Source organism: Canis lupus, chromosome 27 (genome assembly GCF_003254725.2).
Source record: "Canis lupus dingo isolate Sandy chromosome 27, ASM325472v2, whole genome shotgun sequence".
NCBI classification, from domain to species: domain Eukaryota; kingdom Metazoa; phylum Chordata; class Mammalia; order Carnivora; family Canidae; genus Canis; species Canis lupus.
This window is the reverse complement of record NC_064269.1, coordinates 38,350,515-38,376,539: the sequence shown is the minus strand read 5'-3', so window position 1 is coordinate 38,376,539 and position 26,025 is coordinate 38,350,515. Positions and strand designations below refer to the sequence as shown.

Below are 26,025 nucleotides of genomic sequence, written 5' to 3'. Positions count from 1 at the left end.
TCTTGAGACAGCCACAGAACGCTCGTACAAAATACCACAAACCGGTTTCTGCAATAGCATGTCTCTTACTGTTTTTACTGGAAAAAATGTCTTGCGTACCAGGTGGCCATAGCCTCAAATAATAGCTCCCTCCCTGCCACCCCTGTGGGTGGCTCGGGGCTGCTGGATCCCCAGAGCTTGGGTTGGGGTAGAGGCCCAGCCTCACCGGCTTTAAGTAGTAGCTGGTCTAGGCCAGCAGTGCCGCCTCCCCACCCCCCAGGGGATGGGTAGTAAGGCCCCAGCGCAATCTGTGGTATCATAGGAGTCACTGGTAGAGCAGGTAGCGCTTCATGGCAGGGGGCAAGGGGAGAGCAGATACCTGGCCAAGCCGGGTATCCCCCAGGGCGTGGCGCACACACAGGCGGCTCAGGTGCAGAAGGGAGTGTGGCTCCGCTGGGAGAGAGAAGGAGGGGAAGGTAAGTAGGGGTATAGCCACCAGCCACACTTCCTCAAACTACACTGTCCTGCCCAGGTTCCCTGCTGCTTTCCTGCCCTGCATCTTGGTTGATAGGGAGATCTAAGGCACCCCGAAGTTCTGCACCTGCTCTTGGGAGGCATCACAGATTTCACACATCCCTGGTCAGCTGCGGGTGAAGCTCTCACTAAGGCCCTCTAATCAATAGATCAAGGACGCTCAGACAGTGGTGTAGCTGGTCCAGGCTTTGACTGCATAGAGCCTTGGGGCTGGGGCTGATGAAGTCAAAGGAAGGATGGCCCTCCCCCCACTCAAGAATAGCTGACCACGGGTAAGGGGTGGAGAGGTACCCACCCTGTGCTGAAGACTGCTGCAGAGCGCCGTGAGGTTCCATCAGCCCCAAGCCCTGGCCCCCTCCTTCCTAAAGCAGGTCCCACCCCTATAGCCCCACCCAAAGGCCCTGAGCCATTCACTGCTTTCCTTCCAAGTGCCCAGGGCCTCAAAGTCCCCTTACTGGGGTCTGAGGAAGGAAGGGCGCACAGACCGGTCAGAACCCAGGGAATCTGGTCCACACCCTGAGTGCTTGGCACTGCCAGTCCTCTTCGCACACCTAGCCCAGTCCCCATTTAATGCCTTACATCTCTTGCACCAGGAGCTGATAACACCTGCTATAAAGTCCTAATCCCCGGAGTGCCTCTCTGTTCTGTGGGCTCACCACTAACTAGTGAGTGGCCTTCCCAAGCCTAGCTTTCATATCTACTGTTGCCGGGACGATAAAGATAAGTAACAGCTGTGTGGACCTTTTGTCATTCCCCTGCCCTGCACTGACTAGAAGTCAGAGGCAGGTCAGACGAAGGCCCATTTCCCTCTGCTCTTATAAGGCGTCGAGCTTCCATCCCAAACCACGGCCATCAGTAACAGAACACTCTCCCCACACCTGCCCCAGGCCTCACCTCTCCTTCCGCCCAGGTAGCGGATGCGGACCTGGCACTGGCCCCAGACAGCGCTTACTGCCGGATAGAGGGTCCTGCCCTTCAGTCCGCGGAAGGCTGGCCCCAGGTAGGTTCCCCCAATAGCGTAGCCCAGAGTTCCCTCCTCCATGTCCAGAACCACCAGCAGCCTCTCCGGCACTTCCAGCTGCTCACCGTGAGGTCTGGCTGGATACTGAGGGGCCCCAGGCCCCTTGCTCTGATGGTACAGCTTCCCTCGCCCAATGTCCCAGCCCCACGACTCGCTGTTGCTGCCCAGCAGCGCCGCATAGTGGTCAGCCTGCAGCGGGGCGAGGGCCGTGGCCACGCCCACCACGGCGTGGGTACCCCTCTGCTCCCGGGGCCAGCAGATCTCCCAGGCGTGCAGGCCCCTCGAGTAGCCCTTCTTACCCCGGGCCCCATCAGTGCTCTGGGCCACCGGCCGCCGCTCAAAGCATAACCCCCCTTCCTTGACCTCGATGTTCTCTGAGCAGTCCTTGGGGTTCCAGCCGTGGCGCTGTTGGGCTCCCAGATCAGGAGGGGGAGCAGACAACAGCTCCTCCAAGCCCTCAGGACAAGAGAGGTCAGGGTACAGGGTCTGTGGGGTGGGGGTGCTGCTGCTGCCCCCTGCCAGGGCCGTCTGGCCCATGGAGGTGAGGAGTTGAAGGAATCCCCGAGTCTTGTTGGGGCCCCTCTCTTCTGAAAGTTGAGCAGCTCCCGCTCGGGATTAACCTGAGAGGAATTGGGAAAGAAGAGGGTTTAAAGTGCGGCATCCTGGCGGGAGCTCCTTGCCCTGGCACCCCAGCTTTCGCCGCGTGGTTGCCCACCATCCCTCCCCGCCCTCCTGGCTCCCCCAAAGGTCCTAGGCCCATCACCTTGCCCTCGCTCATCTGTCCCGCTCTCTCGAGACTCGCGAGTTCGCCCCTCTGGATCCCTCCACGGGCCGTCCCTTTTGCCCACCCCGTGCCCCGTCACCGCCCTCGAACCTCGCTCAGCTTCCCAGGCCCAGAGGTCACCAGCCCTCAGGGGGAACTCGGCCGAAGGTAAGGCGAGCCGCGAGCCGCGCGGGGCGCAGACCTGGGCGCAGACTGCCGGCGGCTTCCGCCTCCATCCAGCACCTCCCCCGGCCTCGCCCCGCCCCGGCCCGGCCCGGCCCCGCCCCCGGCGGCCCACGCGGGCGGTTAACCCTCTGGTCGCCGCCCCAGGTCGCGCCCCTCCCCGTGGCCACGCCCCCGCGGGGGCTCCTCGTGGGCGGTTAACACCCGGGACCCTCGCTCCAGTGGAGGGCACGCCCCCCTTGAGCCCATTTCCTGATGGGTAACCTCGGTCCCCGCCGCCCCCCCCCCGCCCCCGGGGGGTTAACCCTTCTTGGCGGCCGCGGTGTCTGCACCAGGCGGTCGGGGCTCAGAATGAGCTCTTTGATTTATCAGTGCTTTGGGATCCCAGGAAGTGTGTTCTCCGACGTCAAGACCTTTGAGCTGCTTGGGCAACCAATTCCTCAGGGAGGGGCTTTCATTGCACAGAAATCTATTTCTATGTCCCTTTGATTCTGGGTCACTGTTTCTGGACCGGTCTCTTTCTGCCCCACTTGTGAGTCGGTCTGTTCTATACCCGAGGTTCTGAACTCTGTTTTCAGAAGTAGGTGTCCTAGGTCTCCGTGCTGTTCTAGTCTTCATCTTGGACGTCCCTGCCTTCCTGAGCTGTCGGTCTCATATGGTGCAGTATACTGATTAAGACTTTGGTTGTGAGTGAAGCTATGTCACTAACTAGCTCTATGACCTTGGGGGAGAGGTCACCAAACTTCTCTAAACCTGTTTTCTCTCCCTCTGTCATTAAAGTTTTTATTTGAGAGAGAGAGAGAGAGAGAGCTCTCACTCATGAGACGGGGGAAAGGGACAGAGGGAGAGGATCTCAAGCCGACTCCTCACTGAGCACAGAGCTGGACAGGGGCTCCATCCCAGGATCCCGAGATCATGACCTGAGCTGAAATCAAAGAGTCAGATACTCAACCCACTGAGCCACCCAGGTGCCCCAAAGTTGTTTCCTCTTATGTAAAATGGGAATAATGATGGTACTTAACCTCACAGGATTGTTGTGGAGTTGAAATAATTGAGGTAAAGCACTTAGCACAAAGTATGATACCTAGGATGCAATCACTAAGCAAAACTATTGTTAAAATTTACTAAGTGTCCACTCTTGTAGAAAGGCAATGTAATATAGTGATGAAGGATGGCAAATGTAGAGCCAGGCTAACTTGGTGTGCATTCCTGAAGGCCAATATGCACTTGCCCTTGAGCAAATTACTTAACTTCCTCAGTGCCTGTTTCTTCCTCTGTAAAATGGAGATCCTGTTGGTATCTGCTGCCTAGGACATTCAGTGAGGTTACATGTGAACTCAAAGCAGTTCTGGTTCAAATTTAACCATTTGTGTTAAGCCACTGAAGGTATAACAGTGAATCCCCAAGGAGGTTAACAGGACATTTATAAAAAATTTTTTTATCATGTAATAGATGAAATTGTGGAGATATAAAAGTATTATGGGAGTCAAAGGAATGGGACTTCTAACCAAGAATCAAGTGCAGTTAAGCAAGTGTCCTGGAGGAGGTAACACTGGGCTCAATCTCAAAGAATGACGAGGAATTGACCTGGAGAGGTAGCTCTGTAGGATGGGTGTTCTACAGGGCTGCTGCATAGAGAAGACATTTGAGACAGAGGGGTCGGCCAAAAGCCAGAAGCAGGAGCGCCTGGGTGGCTCAGTTGGTTACACATCTGACTTTGGTTCTGGTCATGATCCTCCTAGAATAGAGCCCCTTGTTGGCCTCTGTCTTGCTTGTGCATGCTCTCTCTCTCTCAAATGAATCTTAAAAAAAAAAAAAAAAGAAGCAATAGATGGATTTGAGGATGTTTGAAGACTTCAGATTTCCTGGAGCTAGAAGGAAGCATGAGAGACAAGCGTAGAGAAGTCAGTGCTAGATGACAGTGGCCTTGTTGGCCAAGTTAAGGAATGCAAATGTCCTCCGCAGGACAGGCCAGTCATGGGGAGATACATAGGAAGGGAGCAAGAGAGAAGCATAGTCAGATACTCATTTTAGAAAAACCACCCTGGGGGTGCCCGGTTGGTCAGTTGATAGAGCATGCAACACTTGATCTCAGGGTCATGGGTTTGAGCTCCATGTTGGGTGTAAAGATTACTTTTAAAAAATTTAGAAAAGCCATCCTGGCACAAAAATATAGAGGAAGTTTCAAGGGAAAGAGAACTAGAAGAGACCGGTTATAGCAGCCTGGGTGACAAGTGTCAAGAACCTGAAATAAGGCAGTAGAAATAAGGAAGAAAAGAATTCAAGAAAACACTGATGAAACTGCAAGATTCGTGGGCTGATTAGATGCAGAGGTGAGAGAAAGGGAGGTTTAGCCTGGAAAATTGTTGGAAGGTAGTACCAAACAATTGGAACAGGCCAGAGGAGTGAGGGAGGGATGGTGAGTTCACTTTAGGACATGTTTTTGAGGTGCCTGAGCAACAACCAGATGGAACCATCCAGAATGCATATGAAAATTGCAGCGCTGGAGCAGTAGTAAGAGGCCTGTGCTGGAGGTATAAATTTGGGAGGTTCGACATTCTTTAGTCAGAAGCTGAGCTATGAGGCCACCTGAGGGGCTCAGCCGGTTATGCATTTGCCTTTGGCTCAGGCCATGATTCCAGGGTCCTGGGATTGAATCCTGAGTCCTGGAGTTCCCCGCCCCCCCAATCAGGCTTCCTGCTCAGTAGGGATCCTGCTTCTCCCTCTTCCTCCCTCCTGCTCCTGCTATCTCACTCAAATACATAAAATCTAGAAAAAAAGAAAGAAAAGAAAGAAAGAAAGAAAGAAAGAAAGAAAGAAAGAAAGAAAGAAAGAGAAAGAAAGGAAGGAAGGAAGGAAAGAAAAGAAAAAAGAGAAAAGAAAAGAAAAGAAAAGAAAAAAGAAAAGAAAAGAGAAGAAAAGAAAAGAAAAGAAAAGAAAAGAAAAGAAAAGAAAAGAAAAGAAAAGAAAAGAGAGGGATCCCTGGGTGGCGCAACGGTTTGGCGCCTGCCTTTGGCCCAAGGCGCGATCCTGGAGACCCGGGATCAAATCCCACGTCGGGCTCCCTGCATGGAGCCTGCTTCTCCCTCTGCCTGTGTCTCTGCCTCTCTCTCTCTCTCTGTGACTATCATAAATAAATAAAAATTAAAAGAAAAAAGAAGCTGAACTATGAGAATCAGTGAGAGGTCCCAGAGAGAGCGTGTAGAGTAAGAGGGTTAAGGAGGAGACACTGAACAGAAAACTCAAGTGTGATTAAAGGAGATCTTTCGGTCATTGGCAACTTTGGTGGGAAGAGCACATGTGGATTGTGGGAGGTGGGAGTCTAGGCAGAAGGCGCTAAACTGGCAGTTTCTGTAAGTCAGGCACTAGGCTACAAGCTTCACATTTTGTGGGGATAGAGAGCTGGGAGAGATGAGAGGACAACAATGTCTTACCGTCAAAGTTACCCTTGAAAATCCCTTATTTATCCCATCTATTAGACATAGCATATGTTAGTTTTACATTTAGTATTTATAAAATGTTATATATTGTATTTATAAAATATAGTATAGGCAATATCATACAATGATGTATGAATAAAATTGTATCATTTTAATTGAAGACAAGAAAATATATCAAAAAGATGTGAACCTGAATACCCATCATCTACCCAATGTGGGTGTTCTTGCCAGTGTGACTACAAAAATGACATCATGACTGTGGGCAGTGGCCTATGATGAATATTAGTGCAGGAGCTGTATGATAACCGGGTGGATGAAGGCTTCGGGGACAAAGAGCAAGCCTCAAACACGGCCGACTCTAGTTCAAGGTTGAGAACTGCACCTGCTCAGCTGCTGGTGGTTTTTTTTTTTTTTTAAGATTTTATTTATTTATTCATGAGAGAGAGAGAGAGAGAGAGGGAGGCAGAGACACAGGCAGAGGGAGAAGCAGGCCCCATGCAGGGAGCCCAACGTGAGACTGGATCCTGGGTTGACAGGATCACGCCCCGGGGCCAAAGGCAGGCGCCAAACCGCTGAGCCACCCAGGAATCCCCTGCTGGTTGTTTTAAACATGGTATTCACCAGTTGTTACCACTGAATCTTGAACTGCTCAAACATTTGTTGATAACAGCTCAAATATTACATAATGTTACAAGTGGTTTTATCTTGTTACTTTGTATTGAGCTGTAGCAAATACAAAGTAAATGAATCTTAAATTGTTCAATGCATCTTTACGTGTGCTGTGTGACCATCACCAAAAAGATCAAGAATGTTTCTAGCATTCCAGAGGCTTCTTCTTGCCCTTTCCCTGACACTACATCCTTAAAGGTAAACTCCTATTTAACTTCTGTCAGTATAGATTAGCTTTGCCTGTTCAATTTCATATGATACCATAAAGCATATATTCTTTTGTGCCTGACTTATTTTTCTCACCATTATGACTGTAAGTCCTCTAATCTTGTTGCATGAAATGGTAGCTCATTATTTTCATTGTTTTATATTACTCCATTGTATGGACATACTGCAATTTATTCTACTGTTGCTGGCCATCTGAGTTGTTTTCAAACTGTTCTAAAGAAAGCTACTATGTACAGTATTATACAAGTCTTTTAGTGGACCTAGGCACTCACTTTTGTTGGGTGTATAACTTATATACAGAATTGCTGAGTTATAAGGACATAGTGTGAACCACATTTAATTTTCTGGTTTCTTCCACAGAGAGATTTTATTCTGAAGTTAAATCATTCAGTGACACCTGTGTGGCTCAGTGGGGTAAGCATTCCCAACTCCTGATTTCAGCCTCAGGTCTTGATCTCAGGGTTGTGAGAGCCAAAGAGAACAAAGTCTGGTCTCCCATCTGACACTTGCACGGAACTGTGGCTGGCAACCTTCTGCCCTATTTAACTAGTTCACGTTAGATGCACCTAAGATGGAACTCCACGGCATCTCATCAAGTCCAGCTCCATGTTAGATGAGGCTCCTACTTTGAAAAAAAAAAAAAAAAAAGGAATGAAATCATTCAGGTATTTCACCATTTTTGCAGCAATTTTAACATATTTATGAAGAAGTGATCTGGGTTTCCCTTCCTGTTTATCATATCTTTATCTTCTGGGATGATTTTATCAGTTCCTCATTCTTTTTATTAGTGTTTCTCTGTGGCTTCCAGCTTCAATTTCTTTCACAAAGCTAACATGATTCACTTGCTAGGCCACTTGAACAGTGTGTTTCATTTCTTGGTTAATAGAAACCCCTTAAAATCCTAAACACATTCTTCTTAACATGCATGGGCTGTTTTAAGCTTGATTGTTGCCATGACTGTTTAATATAAGTGATGTAACTGGCAATACTGAAGATTGTCCAACTCTTCCAACACATTACCACATTTACTTATTTTTAACAATTTTATCTATGTGACACAGAGTATAAGCAGCCAGAATGGCAGGCAGAGGGAAAAGGAGAGGGAGAAGCAGAGGGAGGAAGAAGCAGAGAGGGAGAGGGAGAAGCAGGCTCTCTGATCCCTGCTGAGCAGGGAACCCAACAGAGAGCTCTATACCAGGACCCTGGGATCATGACCAGAGCCAAAGACAGATGCTTGATTGACTGAGCCACCCAGGCACCCCTCATTATCACATTTAGATTAGGGTCAGCACTCATGGCTCTGGGAGTCAGAGAGGAATCTCACTCATTCCCATAGATGTGGCTTTGAAACAGCAAATCCTGCCTAGGTCAGCAAAGTGAAGGACAAGGGTGATATTGGGGAGAGGTAGCCTTTTACGTCTTTTGGAGCACGTTCATACAGTGTGGCCCCTCAGATGGTACTGTAGTCTATGCTCAACACTAAAGCCAAAGCCTTTCTCTATAAGGTCCTACTGGATTTCTAGAATGTAGAACTATAAATCCCAATTGTGGAAAGCGCTGCAGTCATCTAGCACTTTACATTTAATTGCTGGAGTACAAGCAGATCTTTTTTGTTTTTTAGGGCACTGGCATTTGTATCACTGTAGAACATGTCTGGCTTTATTACATACAGGGCTACACTGCCGCCATGAAAGAGGGACAGAACGGTGGTCACAAGGTCATTAATTGTTTTCAATCCAGGGCCTGTGTTTCTAGTTTGGAAATATAAAAGCAGTTGGGGGGGATCCCTGGGTGGCGCAGCGGTTTGGCGCCTGCCTTTGGCCCAGGGCGCGACCCTGGATCGAATCCCACGTCGGGCTCCCGGTGCATGGAGCCTGCTTCTCCCTCTGCCTGTGTCTCTGCCTCTCTCTCTCTCACTGTGTGCCTATCATAAATAAATAAAAAAATCAAAGAAAAAAATTTTTTAAAATAAATAAATAAAAATAAAAGCAGTTGGGCCTTGTCCCCTGCGCCCCCCCCCCCCCCAACCCCAAGATACCAGCCTCATTCTATTACAGAAGATAGCTATTTGGCCAATAATTGTTTTTAGTAGCTCTGGGTGAGTTTTACTCCCTGTTCTCCTTGGCTATGTTTGAAATTCTTCCACCTGAAGCTGTCTTCTCTGGCAGGAGGCTTGAACTCTGACTTGAGTTTCTTTTTCCTTGCCTTGCCAGGTACTGCCGTCATTAAGCTCATATACCTGACTCCTTTTTCCCACCAGTAAGTTCAGTGCTCTTTCAGTCTTCATTAAAGGCTTATCATCACCTGTACTTCGCTGTCACTAGCAGTTGGGGGAGAGCTTGATGACCTGGCTCCCAAATTCGTGGGCTCTTGACCACTCGAGAGGATTTCTTGGGGTCGTATTAACGTGCCACGCTGGGGCGGACAGACGGCCGTGGTGCTTCACACGGGGCGTGCGTGGTACAAAAGAGGCATCTGAACGCTAGAACCTAGTTTTAAAACCGGAATACGAGCACTGCGGTCCGCCCCGTCGGACGGAGGAACCGCGAGAACTGGAGCCCCGGAGAACACGGTCTGGCCCGCGGTCGGACGCCCGCGCGGAACCCAACGCTGGCTCGCAGCCTCCGGCCCTGTTTAACGGGCTCACGCCGGCGCCTACGATGAAACTCCGCCGCATCCCAGGAGACCTGACATCTCCGCGCCAGGAGATCCCCATTTTTACAGATTCGTAGCCCGCGGCCTGGGGAGGCGACACGACCCGCCCCAGACTACGGGGCTGCCGGATGGCAGCATCAGGACTTAAAGAGGGGAGCCGCTCGCAAAACACAAGGGCGGCGACGAAATGGCGACGGAAAATCCGTCGGCCTGGGCGACGCGCGGCTCCCCGCGCCGCCGCCCCGGGCGCTCGTTTCGTAACCGCGGCGGAGCTGGCGGCGGGCGGGCGGGCGGGGCGGGCGGGGGCGGCCTCCTGGCCCGCCGCGGTCACGTGGGCGGGCGGCCTGAGCCGGGGCTCGCGCGCCCCCCAGCGGCCGCACCCGTGGCCGACCGCCGCGGTGGCAGCCCCGCCCCCGCCATCCGCCTTCCGGCGCGTCTGGAACGTTCTGCGCCGGAACAAAGGCCCCGGGGCGGAAGCCCGAGCCCGAAGCTGAGAACCGGCGCTCGGAGGCGACGGCCCCTGAAGCGGGCGGCGGACGGGGGCTCTGGTTCAGGGCTCCAGAGAGGCGTGGAAGGGCCGGGGCCGTCGGCCAGGTTCGGGCTCCAGGCTCACCTGCTGGGTCTCTACAGTCAGAGGCGCCCTGTGGTTCCACCTCGCAGTTCCTCGCTCCGCCCCCTGGCCTCCCCGACCAGTGTAGAGGCCTGCCCACCCTGAGGGAGTGAAGCTCTGTGCACCTTGGAGCGGGGAGGCCGGAAGTAGGAGACACCCCGGTTCTACTAGAAACGCTAGGGTAAAGGAGCGCACACCTATTATGATGATCATAAACGCTTTAGCTCCGCAAACCTCACCTAGATTAGTCATCAGATATCTTGCTTGCCAAGTCTAATACGCTTTTGTTTATCCTTGCTAATTTTAAAAATACTGACTCGAGTTTTTCTAGTTTTTCTTCCACCTTTATATCCTTCAGGGCCTCTACTTCTAGTGAACCCCCCCTCCGTCTCTCTTTTTTTTTTTTTTTTTAACATTTATTCATTCATGAGAGAGAGAGGCAGAGACCTAGGCAGAGGGAAGAATAGACTCCCTGCAGGGAGCCCGACTTAGGACCCCATCCTAATCCTAGGACCGAGGGATTTCGACCTGAGCCAAAGGCAGCTGCTCAACCACCGAGCCACCCAGATGCCCCTTCTAGTGAATCTTAATGGGGTATAGCACTGGCTTGTGCTTGGTTCATTCCTCCTCAATGATTCTCAAAGTGTAGGGAGGAGGGAAGGACGTTTTATCCCTGTGGGTAAATCCAAACCGATGGGAGGATGTCCCCGATTACTTCTTAAAAGAACATCGAGGGACACCTGGGTGGCTCACTGGTTGAGTGTCTGCCTTTGGCTCTGGTCATGTTCCCAGGGTCCAGGGGTAGAGTGCTGCATCAGGCTCCCTGCAGGGAGCCTCCTTCCTCTGCCTCTTTCTCTGCCTCTCTCTCTCTGGATCTCTCCTGAATCAATAAATTAAAAAAAAAATATATATATATATATAAGCTATATGTAAGCTACATAAGCTATATGTAGGTTATGCACTGTACACCATCTACATATACACACTCCTGTGTGTGTGTGTGTGTGTGTGTGTATTTCTTCCTTTTCAGATTCAAATTATACTCGAGACTAACACCTTCCTAGTTGTGATGTGCTACTAAATGACACCGGGCATGGCGGCATGGCGGGGAGAACAAAAAGCCCTAATTTGGAGCATTTACTGAAATGCTAAATACTCCCCCCATGACTGATTTCAAGAGGTAAATAACTTTAAGAACATAGATAATAGCAACATTGTTAGGTGTGGAATTTGCCCTCTTCTGGTCCATATTTTGAAGCTTTAACTCCCAGTACCTCAGAATGTGGTGTATTTGGAAATAGGCCCTTTAAAGTGATGATTAAGTTAAAATGAGGCCGTCAGGTAGGCCCAAATCTGACTGGTGTCAGTTTGAGAAGAGGAAATTTGGACACAAAAGTGCAGTGCACAGAGAAGACTGTGTGAGGACACAATAAGGCAGTCATCTGCAAGAAGGGCCTCAGAAGAAACCAAACCTACTTACTGACACGTTGCCCTAAGACTTCTTGCCTCCAGAACTATGAGAAAATTAAATTTTCTTGTTAAAATACTCAGTGTTTTGTTATGGCAAGCTACTATAAAAATATAGTAGAAATAATTGGAAAGTGATGACTTGTAAATACTTCTTATTCTTAAAATATATATAAATAAAATATGTAATTTATTTAGGGGTGCTTGACCGGCTCGGTCAGTAAGTAGAGTGTGCGACTCTTGATCTCTGAGTCGTGAGTTTGAGGCCTACGTTGGGTGTGGAGATTACTTAAAATCGTTTTTGAGAGAGAGAGTGAGCACAAGCATGGGGAGCAGCAGGCAGAGGGAAAAGCAGGCCCCCCCCCCACCACACACACACATTCTCATGACCTGAGCCAAAGGCAGACGTCTAACTGACCAGCTGAGCCACCCAGGCAGCCCTAAAAAAATTTTAAAAATATATAAAACACAATTTAGTTAAATCATATGTATGCAATTTTTTAAAAAATAATGACTGCCTTTAACACCTGGCTTACAGAATTCATGAAAAAGTATCAGTTCTTACAAGCCTATATGACCCAGCTTCAGCATATCATTGCATATTACACTGAATTCCAAATTTCTATTTTCAACCAAGAACTCTTTTCTCAGTGCCAGGCTTATCTAGCTAACCTCCTACTTCTCCCTTTAGGTGACTCACAGACATCTCAAACTTAACATAGCCAAAACCAAATCCTGTATCTTTCCCCCTAACTCTGCTTTTCTTCTGTATCACCATTCAGATGTTCAAACCAGAAACCCATGGGGTCATCCTTGTCATTTTTTTCTCCCTCAATGACACTTTTCCTCACTGGCCTCCCAGTAAAGAGAGTAATCCATTCTACCTCCAAATAGATCTCTCTTCCTTCCTTCCTCCCTTCCTTCCTCCCTCCCTCCCTCCCTCCCTCCCTCCCTTTCTTTCTTTCTTTCTTTCTTTCTTCTTTCTTTCTTTCTTTCTTTCTTTCTTTCTTTCTTTCTTTCTTTTCTTTCTTTCTTTTTCTTTCTTTCCTTTCTTTCTTTCTCTCTTTCTCTCTTTCTCTCTTTCTCTCTCTCTTTCACCTCTTCTCTTCTCTCTGTCTTTTCCTTTTCTTCATCCTCTTCTTCTCTCTCTTTCTCTCTTCTCTCTCTCTTTCTCTCTATTCTTTCTCTCTTCTTTCTCTCTTTCTTTCTTTTTCTTTCAAGATTTTACTTATTTATTCACAAGAGACACAGTATGGCAGAGACACAGGCAAAGGGAGGAGCAGGCTCCCTCTGGGGAGCCTAATGGGAGACTCGATCCTAGGACTCCAGGATCATGATTCAATCCAAAGGCAGACTCAACCACTGAGCCACCCAGGTGACCCACCATCTTAAACTTTATCGAATCCTCCACTTCTCTCTATTAAATAGACAGGCTATCTATTTTATTATTAGAAATAATAAGGTATAGAGCACCTGGGTGGCTCTAGCTCCTAAAGAACAGAATAAAGTGGAAGTAGTGGTATGTGACTTTGGAGACTGTCATAAAAGGCATAGTGGCTTTCATCTTGGCCTCTTTCTCTCTTGGATCCCTTGCTCTGGGGGAGGCCAGCTGTGATATTGTGAAGACAGTCAGGTGGCCCTATAGAGAAGCCATATGGCAAGGAACTATCTTGCCAGCTGTCCTATCATGGATGAACCTTGGAGGCAAATCTTTCAGCCTCGGTCAAGCCTTCAGATGATTGCAGCCCTAGCCAACAGTTGGATGCAGCCCAGCTAAGCCACTCTTGGATTCCTGATCAGAGAAACTGAGATAATGAATGTTGTTTCAAGCTACTACGTTTTGAGATAATTGGTTATAATCAGGTAAGAATTGCATCTGGCTACAACATAGATCCCCCAAACCCAGTGGCTTAACCTATTTTCTCTTTTATAAAATTAAGTCTCCAGAGGCAGTTCAGGGTTAGTATAAGAGCTTCGTGATAGTTTATATTTCATATGCTGCTCTCTATATTTGTTCTAGCATTTTAGCATGTGGCTTATGTTCTTGCCATCATCTTACGGTCCCATGTAGTTGCTAGAATGGCAGCCACCACATCCTGTTTTAGACAGTAAGAGAAAGGGAGAGGAAAAAGGGACTTTCTAGAAGTTTCATCCAGTGACTTTCACTAATAATATCATTGACCTATCAGCAATGCAGGCTGAGAAATATTTTTTTAGCTGGGTACAATGCTGCCCCCAGTAATATAAAAGTTCTGTTAGCTTAATAATGAGAAGACTGAAAACCCCAGTTAAAAAATAAACAGTCTGAATAGACAGTTCTCCAAAGAAGATATACAAATGGGTGATAAACACATAAAAAAATGCTCAATATTTTTAGCCATCAGAGAAATGAAAATCAAAACCACAAGAAAATACCACAACACAGCCGCTAGGATGGTTAGAATCAAAAACACAGATAATAATAAATGTTGACCAGGATGTGGCAAAATTAGAACCCTCAAACACTGTTGGTGGAAATGTTAAATGGTGCAGCCACTTTGGAAAACAATGTGGCAGTTCCTTAAAAAGTTAAATATAGTGTTACCATATGACCCAGCAATTCCACTCCTTACAGTTCTACCTGTAAGGAAAAAATTGCCAATAAACTAAGTTGAAATGCCTGAGGTCAGGTTGTATTTGTAATAGATTTTTCACTTTTTTGAAACTTTTTTATTTTTTATTTTTAAGTAATCTCTACACCTAACATGGGGCTTGAATTCACAACTCCAAGATCAAGAGTCACATGCTCTACCAACTGAGTCAGCCAGGCACTCCTGTAATAGATTGTTCAAATGAAATAGTTTCCTTCTGAGGATTTGCATATAACATTAGGCTCTTAGCAAAATGCTTAGTACATAGCAAATGCTCAACATATAGTTGACTGAATGAATATTTTGATACTGTAAATATTTCAGAATGAAATCTCTGTGGCAAAGAATTATGTCCTCCTTTGGAATCTATTCATTATAGCACAGAATTCAATATTTTGATACTAAAAGTATTATTTTTGTATTGATATTAATTGGGTATGTAAGCAAGAGAAATTAAAACATATGGCCACACAAAAATTTGTATATGAATGTTCATAACAGCATTACTCATAATAGCCAAGAAATGGAAACAACCCAAATATCCATCAATTGATGAATGAAAAAATAAAATGTGGTATAAATCATACAATGGAACATTGCTCAGCTCTCAAAAGGGATGAAATACTGGTAGATACTACAACATGGAGGAACCTTGAATATATGATGCTGGGCAACCCGGGTAGCTCAGCGGTTTAGCGCCCCCTTCAGCCCAGGGCATGATCCTGGAGACTCGGGATAGAGTCCCGCATCCGGTTCCCTTCATGGACCCTGCTTCTCCCTCTGCCTGTGTCTCTGCCTCTCTCTCTCTCTCTCTGTGTGTCTCTCATGAATAAGTAAATAAATCTTTAGAAAGAGAAGATGGAAAGAAAGAAAGAAAGAAAGAAAGAAAGAAAGAAAGAAAGAAAGAAAGAAAGAAAGAAAGAAGAAGAAAGAGAGAGAGAAAGAAAGAGAAAGAAAGAAGAGAAAGAAAGAAAAAAAGAAAGAAAGAAGAAAGAAAGAAAGAAAGAAAGAAAGAAAGAAAGAAAGAAAGAAAGAAAGAAAGAAAGAAAGAAAGAAGAAAGAAGAAAGAAAGAAAGAAGAAAGAAAGAAAGAAGAAAGAAAGAAAGAAAGAAAGAAAGAAAGAAAAGAAAGAAAAGAAAGAAAGAAAACGATGCTAGGACACCTGGGTGGCTCAGTGGTTGGGCGTCTGCCTTTGGCTCAGGGCGTGATCCTGGAGTCCTGGGTTTGAGTCCTCATCAGACTCTCTGCATGGAGCCTGCTTCTCCTCTCTCTTCCTATGTCTCTGTGTCTCTCATGACTAAATAAATAAATTCTTTTAAAAAAAAAGAAAATACAATGCTAAGGTGAAAGAAGGTAGTCACGTAGGACCACATGTTATAGGATTTCATTTATATAAAATACACAAAATAGACAAATCTATAGAGACAGGACATAAATTAATGGTTACCAGGGCAGAGGTGAGTGGGGAGAGGGGAGGAACATGATGGCTAAGGGACATCGGGTTCCTTTTTGGGGTAACAAAAAGGTTCTAAAATTGTGGTAATGGTTGCACAACTCTGAATATACTAAAAGCCACTGCATTCTACATTTCATTTTACTGTATTTTTAAAGATTTTATTTATTTATGAGAGACACAGAGAGAGAGAGACAGACAGAGACTTAGGCAGAGAGAAGCAGGCTCCCTGTGGGGACCCCAATGTGGGACTCGATCCTGGGTACCCGGGATCACAAACCACTGAGCCCCCCAGAAGACGTGGGACTCGATCCCGAGACTCCAAGACCATGCCCTGGGCCAAAGGCAGGTGCCAAACCGCTGAGCCACACAGGTGTCCCAGAAGATCTTTTTTTAAAAAATAAAATAATGCTGCTTAAAAACAGTTCAGTTAGTAAGGAAGAAGGGTAGACTGAATAATAGGTAAGCAACTGGCAGTTTCTGCCACAGTCTCCAAATCATAAAGAGCTCCTAAACATCAATTAAAAAATTAATGATTCACAGTAACATGAAAAACAACTTGAAAAAGCATTTTTTCAAAGGAAACTCTACCCCCAACATGGGGTTCAAGTTCACAACCCAAAGATCAGGAGTCTCATGTTCTACTCACTGAGCCAGCCAGGTGCCCCAATGTTGACAATTTTTTAAAGTTAATATCCAGGGGATCCCTGGGTGGCACAGCGGTTTGGCGCCTGCCTTTGGCCCAGGGCGCGATCCTGGAGTCCCGGGATCATCGAGTCCCACGACGGGCTCCCGTCATGGAGCCTGCTTCTCCCTCATCCTGTGTCTCTGCCTCTCTCTCTCTTTCTCTCTCTATGTCTATCATGAATAAATAAATAAATCTTAAAAAAAATAATAAAGTTAATATCCAGCAATAGGGAATAGTTAAAAATGACCATATGTCCATATAATAGGCAACTATCAAAAAGAAAGAGGTAGATATATGATCAATGATATGAAAGATGTCCAAGACATATTATTAAATGAAAATAATCCTGTTGAACAGTGTGTATGATTGATAGCATTTTTGTCTTTAAAAAAAATCCATATCTTTATTCATAAATGATAGTGATGCTGGATGGAGTTCATGGGCTTGTACACTATATACACTTCTCTAGTATTTGCATATTAAGTTTAATTCAATATTACTTTTATAATTCCAGGAAATTCTACCTAGACCATTCTAGAGGAAAGGATGTCATCAAAGAGGATGTAGGCATCTAGCTGTCATTACACAGTGTAGATTCAATCCTCGTCAATGAAACACAAAATAAAACCTCTAGTGGTTCCTCACAGTTTTTGGATAAAAGCCTTAGTGTGATCAGCTCTGTTTGCAGCTCCTGCCTCATCCCTGTAAGCATATCTACTGTTCCATCCAGTAGAACTACCTACTTTCTTTGCACAGGTACCAGTTGGGCTCTTTCTCCGCTAGGCCTTATGAAAAGTGCTTCCTCTGTCTGGAATCTCTGCCCTGAACATATGATATTATCTAGATACATGTACTATAAAATTATCCCCCGGCACTCAGTAAAAGCTTTGTAAGTGTCAGGTATCATTATTATAACATCTGTCTCATTATATTGAATTACTCGTTTACTTAACCCAGTCAGTGGCTTGTAAGGCTCTAGATGACGAGAACTGTTTTACTGTCTTTGAGTGCCCAGTACTTACAGCCTGGTACAGAGAAAGTGCTTAATAAAAGTATGCTCAGTGATACTTCCCCAATCTTTCTGTCATGGCTTTTTGTTCCCACCTAATAGGTCTTCTTCTTTCTTCTGGGCCAGTGAAAAACCACATCCTTTCCCTTTGGCTACATCAAACCACATGGACTCTTCCTTTCCCACTCCAGTAATATGGTATCATTTATTGGCACCGGCATTTCTAACCTTCTCGAGTGTTTTCATGTTTACTGTCTTACTCCACAGAACAATCCCAGGACTGAGGAAACAGGCGGGAAGTGGGGAGGGCAGGGAGATCCTGGCTGAGGAGGGTCAACTAAGTATAAGGCGGTTTCCCCCTATTGTCTCTTTTAACCTTCTAAGAATTCTTCTGGAAGTGGACATGTTTATCCCCATTTCACAAATGTGAAAATTAAACCTCAGTAAAATCATATAACCTGCTGAGGAACACATAGCTATTAAATGGTAGAGTGGGTTTTGAACCTGGTGTGTCTGACTTTACAGCCCCTACTAGTTCCATGATATCAAGTGAATAGATTTTTAAAAAAATATTTTATTTATTTATTTGACACACAGAGAGAGAGCACAGCATGGGGAGCAGGCAGGCAGGGGAGATGGAGAGGCAGGGTCCCTGCTGTGGGCTCGATCCCAAGACCCCAAGATCACGACCTGAGCAGAAGACAGACGCTTAACCAACTGGGCCACCCAGGCGTCCCTCAAACAGATTTGTCTGTATTATCCAAGCTGGACAGGGCAGGAGATAACATGTCCTGATTTCCAGCCCACCACATCTTCCATTAGATCACTTTGCGTGTTTTATAATATCTGTAACACACAATTTAACAATCATATGATTTCTTACCTTGTTGCCTAATTGTTTTATTTATATTAGATTCCATAAGATTGGTACTGTCTTGGGGCAGCCCTGGTGGCTCAGCAGTTTAGCGCCGCCTTCAGCCCAGGGTGTGATCCTGGAGACCCCAGATCAAGTCCCACATCAGGCTCCCTGCGTGGAGCCTGCTTCTCCCTCTGCCTGTGTCTCTGCCTCTCTCTCTCTCTCTCTCTGTGTCTCTCATGAATAAATAAATAAAATATTTTTTAAAAAAGATTGGTACTGTCTTCCTTTCTCCCGGCAGGAATTGTGTCATAAATATTAACTGCCCTGAGCTTTAGTTTCCTCTTCTTTCAAGTATTTATCTCACAGGATTGATGTAAAAATTAAATCACTTGTGAAAGCATCTCATACAGTATCTGACACAAATGCTCTGGAAATATTTGTTGAATCTTAACTTTTTTCTCATCTCTTTCAACAAGTCACACAGACCTGAGTGCCTGGGCATGGCTCTATCAGGTCTTGTTGTCTATATAACAACGTTGGATGAAGAGTTTTTCATTGGGCACTTGTTGGATTTTCTCTCTTATTAGCACCCCCAAGAAGTTTGTATCAAACTAGTCCAAGTTATGAGGAAAAGTGAGAAGCAATCTACAACCCAACCCATTGTAGATTGGGTTTAGCAATCTACAATGTACTAGCATAGATTACGCTCGCACTCATACCCCTCAGTTGGTGTAGCTAAGCCTATTTTACAGATGAGAAAGTAGTCTTAGGTAAGCTGCTAGTGAACTGCAGATCTGCCAAGACTTCAACCCAGGTCTTAAGGTACATTGGCCTGGGCTCCTTCCACTCCACCAAGCCACCTTCCAAAGATCAACTGAGTGCAAGGCTGGGGTGGGAGTAGAAACCAGACCACGTACCTTGGGATTTCTTGCTCCTCTTCCCCCTTTAGCTTCAGAGCATATTTCTTTGGAATTCACAATACTTTTGTTTTGAGGATGTGCGGTCCCTTTAACGTCTGGAGTGACTTCGCATAGCCCCACCCATCTCCCCTCCCACTTCTCAGTTCCAAGCCCCACCCACTGCTTCCTGCTACCTGCCAATTAACGCTTGTAATCGGATTGGGAATTTGGCCTCTTTACCGGGCGACTAAAGGTCCGCTTGCTCTGGGGCGGATTTTCCGTTCAGTTTGTCGCGGGCCCCTCGAGGCCCTCCTCTCAGCGGTTGCCCCAAAGAAGTAGCCAAGTGTCCCGCCCCCTCGTTGCCATAACAGCAGTACACAACGCCTCCTTGAGCGTTTCCCCTCTTCCAAAACAACCTTTCCCAGTCAGAGCCAAGACCCTCTCCGGAACCTCACCTTTAGCGGAGCAGAGCCAGGGTCTGCGCCCCTCTGCGAAGGATTGGGTGGGAGGGTTGGAGACTGCGTCAGTCTGGTGCCCCAGAGGGGACAGGGAAATGGGGCTAGTTAGGGTGGGAAAGTAAAAAAGAAATGAATGGAGCATGAGTTAGGAATAGAAAGGAGGAGAGGGTTGTAGGAGGTTGGTAGGGGAACGTGGCTTAAGGAGGAGGTGGGAAGAACTGGGGAGGAGAAGGCCAAGAAGCAGGGAGGCGGAGCTACAATGAGACAGTTGGAGCCCCGCTGGAGGGCTGGAAAGGCCTGGAAAGGCGTACTGAAGGGACAGAAGTCCTTGGTGGGACATCAGAAGTGGAGGCTGGGAGTCAAAATGAGGTGTTCGCAGGGATAAGGAGAGAAACGCAGTTGGGAGGAGGTCAGGGATGATGGATGGGAAGGGTATCCCGTCAATGGAGGCAAGGGATCAGAGAGCCGAGGAGACAGACATTCTTTCTTGGGAGGGGCACTGAGCTTGATCTGTTACTCCAGAGTCGTCAGCAGAGAAGAAAGATGTCAGATGAAGACCTGGAAGATTTCGAGCCAGATCAGGATGATCTGGAAAAGGAAGATGATGAGAAGGAAACAGAGGAGTGGGAGGACTACAAGAAGGAGGGAGAGGAGTACTCAGAGGAAGTGAGAGCATGAAATCCTGGAATTGGTGGGGTCCTAAGGCTAAGGGATGGGGTTGGGCTGGAAGGGGATGCCTGATTCCACTTCCTCTTGCAGTGGATGCCCACGCCACTCACAGAGGACATGTTGAAGGAAGGGCTTTCTTTGCTCTGTAAGACAGGCAATGGACTGGCTCATGCTTATGTCAAGCTGGAGGTTAAAGAGAGGTGCGCTTATGGAGGACCAGGCTGCCGTCGTAGGGCCCAATCTCCTTTCTCACCCTCATTCCTGGGTGTTGCTGCTGGGAGTTTGGATCTCTCTTACTCTGGCCAGTGGAAGGGAAGGATAGAATTTGCTTTTCCAGAGCCCTGTGACTCCCCACATTAGAGCTAGCCTGGGGAATTCCTACTGGACTCCTTCAATTGTCCATCAGAATGTCAGTTCTCGGCTCTTTGCAGACATATGCCCCTGATCACTGTTAAGAACCCACCTATCTTCTCTCCTCCTCCCTCACCACTCCCATCAGTCACCCATTCTTCTCCATCTCCACATTGTCCTCTGCTTTAGCACCTCTGCTCCTTACTGGGTACTTAACCCTAACTCTGGCCTCCTTCATCTCTTAGGGACCTGACAGACATCTACTTGTTGCGTTCCTACATCCATCTGCGCTATGTGGATGTTTCTGAGAACCACCTGACAGACTTGTCGCCACTCAATTACCTTACCCACCTGCTCTGGCTCAAGGCTGATGGCAACAATCTGCGGAGTGCCCAGCTGAATGAACTGCCCTACCTGCAGGTTGCCAGTTTTGCCCATAACCAGATCACTGACACTGAGGGCATCTCTCACCCTCGTCTGGGCAGCCTGGATCTCAAAGGTAGGTCCTTAAGTTGGGCTACACAAGGTTCTCTCCTTCCTAGCTTGGGGCCAACAGAAGTGGGCAGTGTGGTCTTTGGCTGTGCCACACAGCAATTTCCATCCATCCATCCATTCATTCAGACAGTCCTTATGCTCCATTATGACATTTCTATGTGCTGGAGATGTAGCAGTGAACAAACAAAATCCCTAGTCTCATACAGCTTCCATTCTAGTCAGGGGGAGACAGACAACTATCAGTAAACGTAATAACTAAGTAAATCTATAGAGTATGTTAAGAGGAGATATGTGTGGTGGAAAATAGATTAGGATAAAGGGACTAGAGATAGGCACAGGTAGCAACTGCAAACAGGTTGGTTAGGACAAGGGTCATTGAAAAGCTGACATCTGAGCCAAGATTTGAGGGAGGAGAAGGAGTGCCCCAGGGCCCCAGAGGTGTTAAGTCTGGAGCTGTCCCTCCTCATAGCCACCTCATATGGGAGGGAGAGGATGATGCAGAGGCTCCCAACATTCAGGCTCTGCTGCTGAACATTTGAAGCGGTCCTCTGAGTTCTTAACACTCTCCTGCTCCTTAGGGAACCGCATCCGCAGGGTGACAGGTCTGGACCCCCAGAAGCTGCTCAGCCTGCACACACTGGAGCTTCGGGGGAACCAGCTGGAGAGCACTCTGGGAATCAATCTTCCTAAGCTGAAGAACCTCTACCTGGTAGCTCGCTGGGTTAGAGGGTGGTTGGTGTAGGGAAAAGGGTGGTGTTCTGGGGGCCAGGATGCCTGGCTTCTAGTAGGCTCTACTAACACCATCATCATCACGATCATTTGGTTCATTTATCATTATCATTTATTGAGCACTCACTTGGTGCCAGATGCTGTAGGGATGCAAAATTAAAACAGACAAGATCCTTACTACCTAGCAGGGCTGCTAATGCATAATACATGAGAATAGAGACAATTTGTTTTGACACAGGTTGTAGCATAATTTGCCATAACCCAGGTACAGATATCAAGCCAAGGGAGCCACTGAAATGTTAAGTCTTTTTGACTTGTGAGCTTCTTCATTCTAGGATGGTGCTGAAGGCATTCCTCCTCAGTGGAGCAGTGAGGGTTCTTGGGCATCCGGGTGGTTTGAAGCATCTCCTCCTGAATCAGAGGTGGCTTTGATGGGATGAGCAGCAGGGGGTTACTGCTGCCTTTCTCTGGACCAGCAGCTTCTCCTAGGCTTCTTTACTGTTTACACCCATCTCTACCCATCTTCACTCCCCTCCTTCACCCTTCCATCTCCACTCTTAAGTTTCCTGCATCTTTGACTTCTCTTCCCTGTCCCTACCACCTTTTCCCAATCCATGGACTGTATCCTGGGGGCTAGGCCCAGAACATGCTGAAGAAGGTGGAGGGTTTGGAGAACCTAAGCAATCTCACTACCTTGCATCTTCGAGACAACCAGATTGAAACTCTGAGTGGCTTCTCCAAGGAAATGGCATCACTGCAGTATCTCAACCTGAGGTAGGCACCCCTTCCAGGTCCCACCTTGTTCCTGCCCTGGACCAGGAGAAGCTCTTGACCTCGTGTTCTTCCCTGGTTCCAAACCCCCAATCCTAGTCCACTCCTAGATTCTCACCTCATTCTCCAACCTGATATTTACCCCTCCTTTCCTGACTGTGTATAGCCTGGGATCCCTGATTTTTTTTTTTTTTAGGATTTTATTTATTTATTCGTAAGAGATAGACTTTGAGGGGGGTTTCTCTGTGCCTCTTAGACTTGGATGGCTGTTTCCTTCTCCAGACTAGAGAAGTTCTCTGCTATAATTTTCTTTTTAAAGATTTTATTTATTTATTCATGAGGGACACACAGAGAGAGGAATAGACATAAGGCAGACGGAGAAGTAGACTCCCTGGAGGAAGCCTGACGCAGGACTCGATTCCAAGACTCAGATCATGACTTGAGCCAAAGGCAGACACTCAACCACTGAACCACCCAGGCATCCCTCTCTGATTCTCTATTCAATCAACCCACAGTTATTGAGAACACGCTATATGCCAGAGATGGTCCTCATTCTCAAGGGACTTGCAGTCTGGCTCCAATTCTCTTTTCTTGGTCCTATTCCATGTAAATTTCCACTGCCCTAATACATCTCCTGGACCCCTATTTCTCCTTCCCATTTCCTGCCTCTCTTCTCCTGAGAAGATGGCTCCCTTACTGATATAAAACACAAGATGTGCTCCTATTTGAGGAGAGACGAGTATTTGAGAGAAAATCTTTAGATAGAAAGCCACTGAGGATTGATCTGGGGGATTTTCTTCATCTGATGGAGGATTTTATGCATGTTTCTTTAAGTAAGATGTCAGGAAATTGCCTGCTTAGTCAAATTCTCAAAGCTGGCAATGGAAAGATAACCTCCAAGTAGGGAGAGACGGTTACACCTTGAAGCTCCCAGTTCTTGCCATGGTTCTTAGAGCGATCTTTTGCTAATTAGTTCTGCCATTCTGGTTGGGTAGGGTTGGGGGAGTGCTCTTTTCTTATTGATGGTCCAGATAGAGATAAGAGACCCCTCCCCACCCTGCCCCAGCCTTCAGTGGCTGCTAACTGGGGTTGTTTGGAAGTAAGGGTAGTGGGAAAGAGGTATCTCAATGACTGGGAAATGCCTCTGGGGCCAAAGATACTAAGCCCCCCGCCCTGCAAAGCACAGGACAGTCCAGCACAGAGTGCACAGAGCGCTCCGGTGATAAACTCTTCATGAGGTTTAGTCACCTCTATTGAGGTTAAGGCGGAAACGATTAAACCTGATTTCATAGGCAGCCCAGGTGGCTCAGCGGTTTAGCGCCGCCTTCAGCCCAGGGCCTGATCCTGGAGACCTGGGATCGAGTCCCATGTCAGGCTTCCTGCGTGGAGCCTGCTTCTCCCTCTGCCTGTGTCTCTGCGCCTCTCTCTCTCTCTCATAAATAAATAAAACCTTAAAAAAAAATCTGATTTCATAAAGGCATGAGGCAAGAACATGAAAAGAAACATACTGCACAATGAGGCACATTAGATGAAGCTTGTTCCTCAGGCCAGGAGGCCTCAGACCATCCCTAACCCTAGGCTCCTTTCTGAGGGGAGCACCAACACAGCACCCACCTTTCTGAGCTTAGATCTAGTTCCTGCTCCACTGGCCTGGGGCCTCCTTTCTAACCTTTGATACGACTTAGATACGACTGACAGAGAATAAGTCTGACCCTGGGAGGGAGATTCCCCATCCCTCCAACTACAAGACAGGGCTGTGACCCAGCTTTGTGGCTGCAGAAGGAGAACTATGATCAGCACACTGGCGTGTTACAGAACACACTGTGGCTCTCACAGCTTCCTGGAAGGGGAGAGGCAGGAGTGGAGGAAGGTCGGACAGCCCTGGCTCTGTCATGCTATCTGGCTATGCCTAGCAGTTTCTAGGGAAACTGGAACCCAGTGGGAGAGTCCCCCAGAGGCCCTATTCCCGGCAGTGGAGGGGCCCCCAAACCCATTATGCTCCCGGGGTAAATCCCTCCTGACCACACTGGCAGGGGCAACATGGTGACCCACCTGGAGGAGCTGGCCAAGCTTCGGGACCTGCCCAAGCTGCGAGCCCTGGTGCTATTGGACAACCCATGTACAGATGAGGCTGACTACCGCCAGGAGGCCCTGGTGCAGATAGCACACCTCGAACGCCTGGATAAAGATTTCTATGAAGAGGAGGAGCGGGCCGATGCTGATGAGATCCGTCAGAGGTTGAAGGAGACCCAGGAGCAGGAGGCTGAGGTTGAGCACGACTCAGAACTGGAGCAGACATCTATGTAGCTCTTCCCGCCTCCCAGGATAGTAAGGAAGCCGATGGAGAGGCAGGAGGAGGAGGCCAAGGGTCTGTCAGGGCAAGAGAAGTTGCTCGCTGAGGAGGTGGCTGAGGAAGGGATATAGCAAGGAGAACCCCTGGAAAGACAGACTTAGGAGTCTGGTGGAGGGTGTGTGTCTCAGGGTGAGTAGAGATGACCAGAGGGGCCTGGAAAGGGGTGAGGAAAGGCTTAGGAGAATACATTAGGAGAGGGAAAGGAAGGAAGAGGCCCGTGTGGGGCGGATAGCCACATCTGACACATCTGTAGATCAGCCAGAAAGGACAGGTCTGGGGCATGGTGGGGGTAGGGGAAGGAGGGTGGAGGTGGTGGTGGAGGATAGAAGCTGGGTGGAGGAGAGGAGGCAGGGGAAGAAGATCTCGCGCTAAAAATCTGAAGCTAAAAATGACAGGAAACAAGGGGGGTAGGGAAAGAAGGGTAGGATGAGGCAGAAAGAGACTGAGGAGATGAGCCAAGGAAGCGTGGTGGCTGGGCACTCTGGACCTGGTCACAGACGCAAGGGGAATGAGGCATGGCCCGGGGTTTACTTCTGCTGTCTTCCTCCAGGAGATCTGACACCGGCCCCAGGACCCGAGAGGTCTCCCAGGTAGCCGTGCTGCTACCTTCACACCCCTCATTCTGAGACAGAGCCCACCTTCTCCTGCCTCAGCTCTGGGAACTCATCCCCGCCTGCCGTCCAGGCTCTGTGATGGGCACCTGGGCAGCCTCGGGGTGGGCCCGAGCCCCGCCTGGAACCTGGGGGTGCGTGTGTGGGGTGGGGGGGGGGCGGGGGGGGCCTCAGGCAGGTCTGGGGGAGCCAGGCCTGCGCCCAGGGGACGCTTGTAGAGTTGGGTGCGGAGGAGCTGCGGAGGCGGCTGGGTGTGTTAGGAACAATTTGGTTATCAAATAAAGAGACATTTTGATACTCTTGTGTCTGAGGGAGTTTATGAGACACCAAGGCTGTCATGGGCTTCACTGGTGCGGGGCTGTGCCTGTTACTTTCGAGGGGAGCGGGGCGTGGGTGTGAGCGCGCGTGGGTGCTGGGGTCCGGGTCCTGGGTCGCCCCCAGCCTCTTCCGCGTCGCTCTCCTCCGGGACCCCGCTCATCCCACCGCCGTCGGCCCCCCGCC

At 48.0% G+C, this 26,025-nt stretch overlaps 2 protein-coding genes across 8 annotated transcripts; one reads left to right on the top strand and one right to left on the bottom strand.

Annotated features, from left to right (window-relative positions):
* Positions 1-45: 45 nt before the first annotated feature.
* SPSB2 (splA/ryanodine receptor domain and SOCS box containing 2) lies at positions 46-10,222 on the bottom strand. Of its 4 annotated transcripts, none has more exons than XM_025471956.3 (3): positions 10,086-10,222; positions 1,408-2,154; positions 46-432 (listed from the first exon to the last, which is right to left on the bottom strand). In XM_025471956.3, exons 2-3 carry the CDS (start codon positions 2,069-2,071, stop codon positions 305-307), a joined length of 792 nt encoding a protein of 263 aa, XP_025327741.1. In that variant the 5' UTR covers positions 2,072-2,154; positions 10,086-10,222; the 3' UTR covers positions 46-304. The 4 variants fall into 4 exon arrangements, with proteins under 4 accessions (XP_025327741.1, XP_025327742.1, XP_025327740.1 ...); XM_025471957.2 differs by lacking the exon at positions 10,086-10,222 and adding an exon at positions 3,034-3,057; XM_025471955.3 differs by lacking the exon at positions 10,086-10,222 and adding an exon at positions 2,409-2,566.
* Positions 10,125-25,684, top strand: LRRC23 (leucine rich repeat containing 23). 4 transcript variants are annotated; one of them, XM_049102445.1, is made up of 8 exons: positions 19,204-19,340; positions 20,068-20,211; positions 20,305-20,414; positions 20,811-21,064; positions 21,639-21,769; positions 22,427-22,563; positions 24,594-24,888; positions 25,464-25,683. In XM_049102445.1, the coding sequence occupies exons 2-7, from the start codon at positions 20,089-20,091 to the stop codon at positions 24,865-24,867; spliced, it is 1,029 nt and encodes a 342-aa protein (XP_048958402.1). In that variant the 5' UTR covers positions 19,204-19,340; positions 20,068-20,088; the 3' UTR covers positions 24,868-24,888; positions 25,464-25,683. The 4 variants fall into 4 exon arrangements, with proteins under 4 accessions (XP_048958404.1, XP_048958402.1, XP_048958403.1 ...); XM_049102446.1 differs by lacking the exon at positions 19,204-19,340 and adding an exon at positions 19,352-19,563 and having other exon boundaries at positions 24,594-24,828; positions 25,464-25,684; XM_025471946.3 differs by lacking the exon at positions 19,204-19,340 and adding an exon at positions 19,354-19,563.
* Positions 25,685-26,025: the final 341 nt, after the last annotated feature.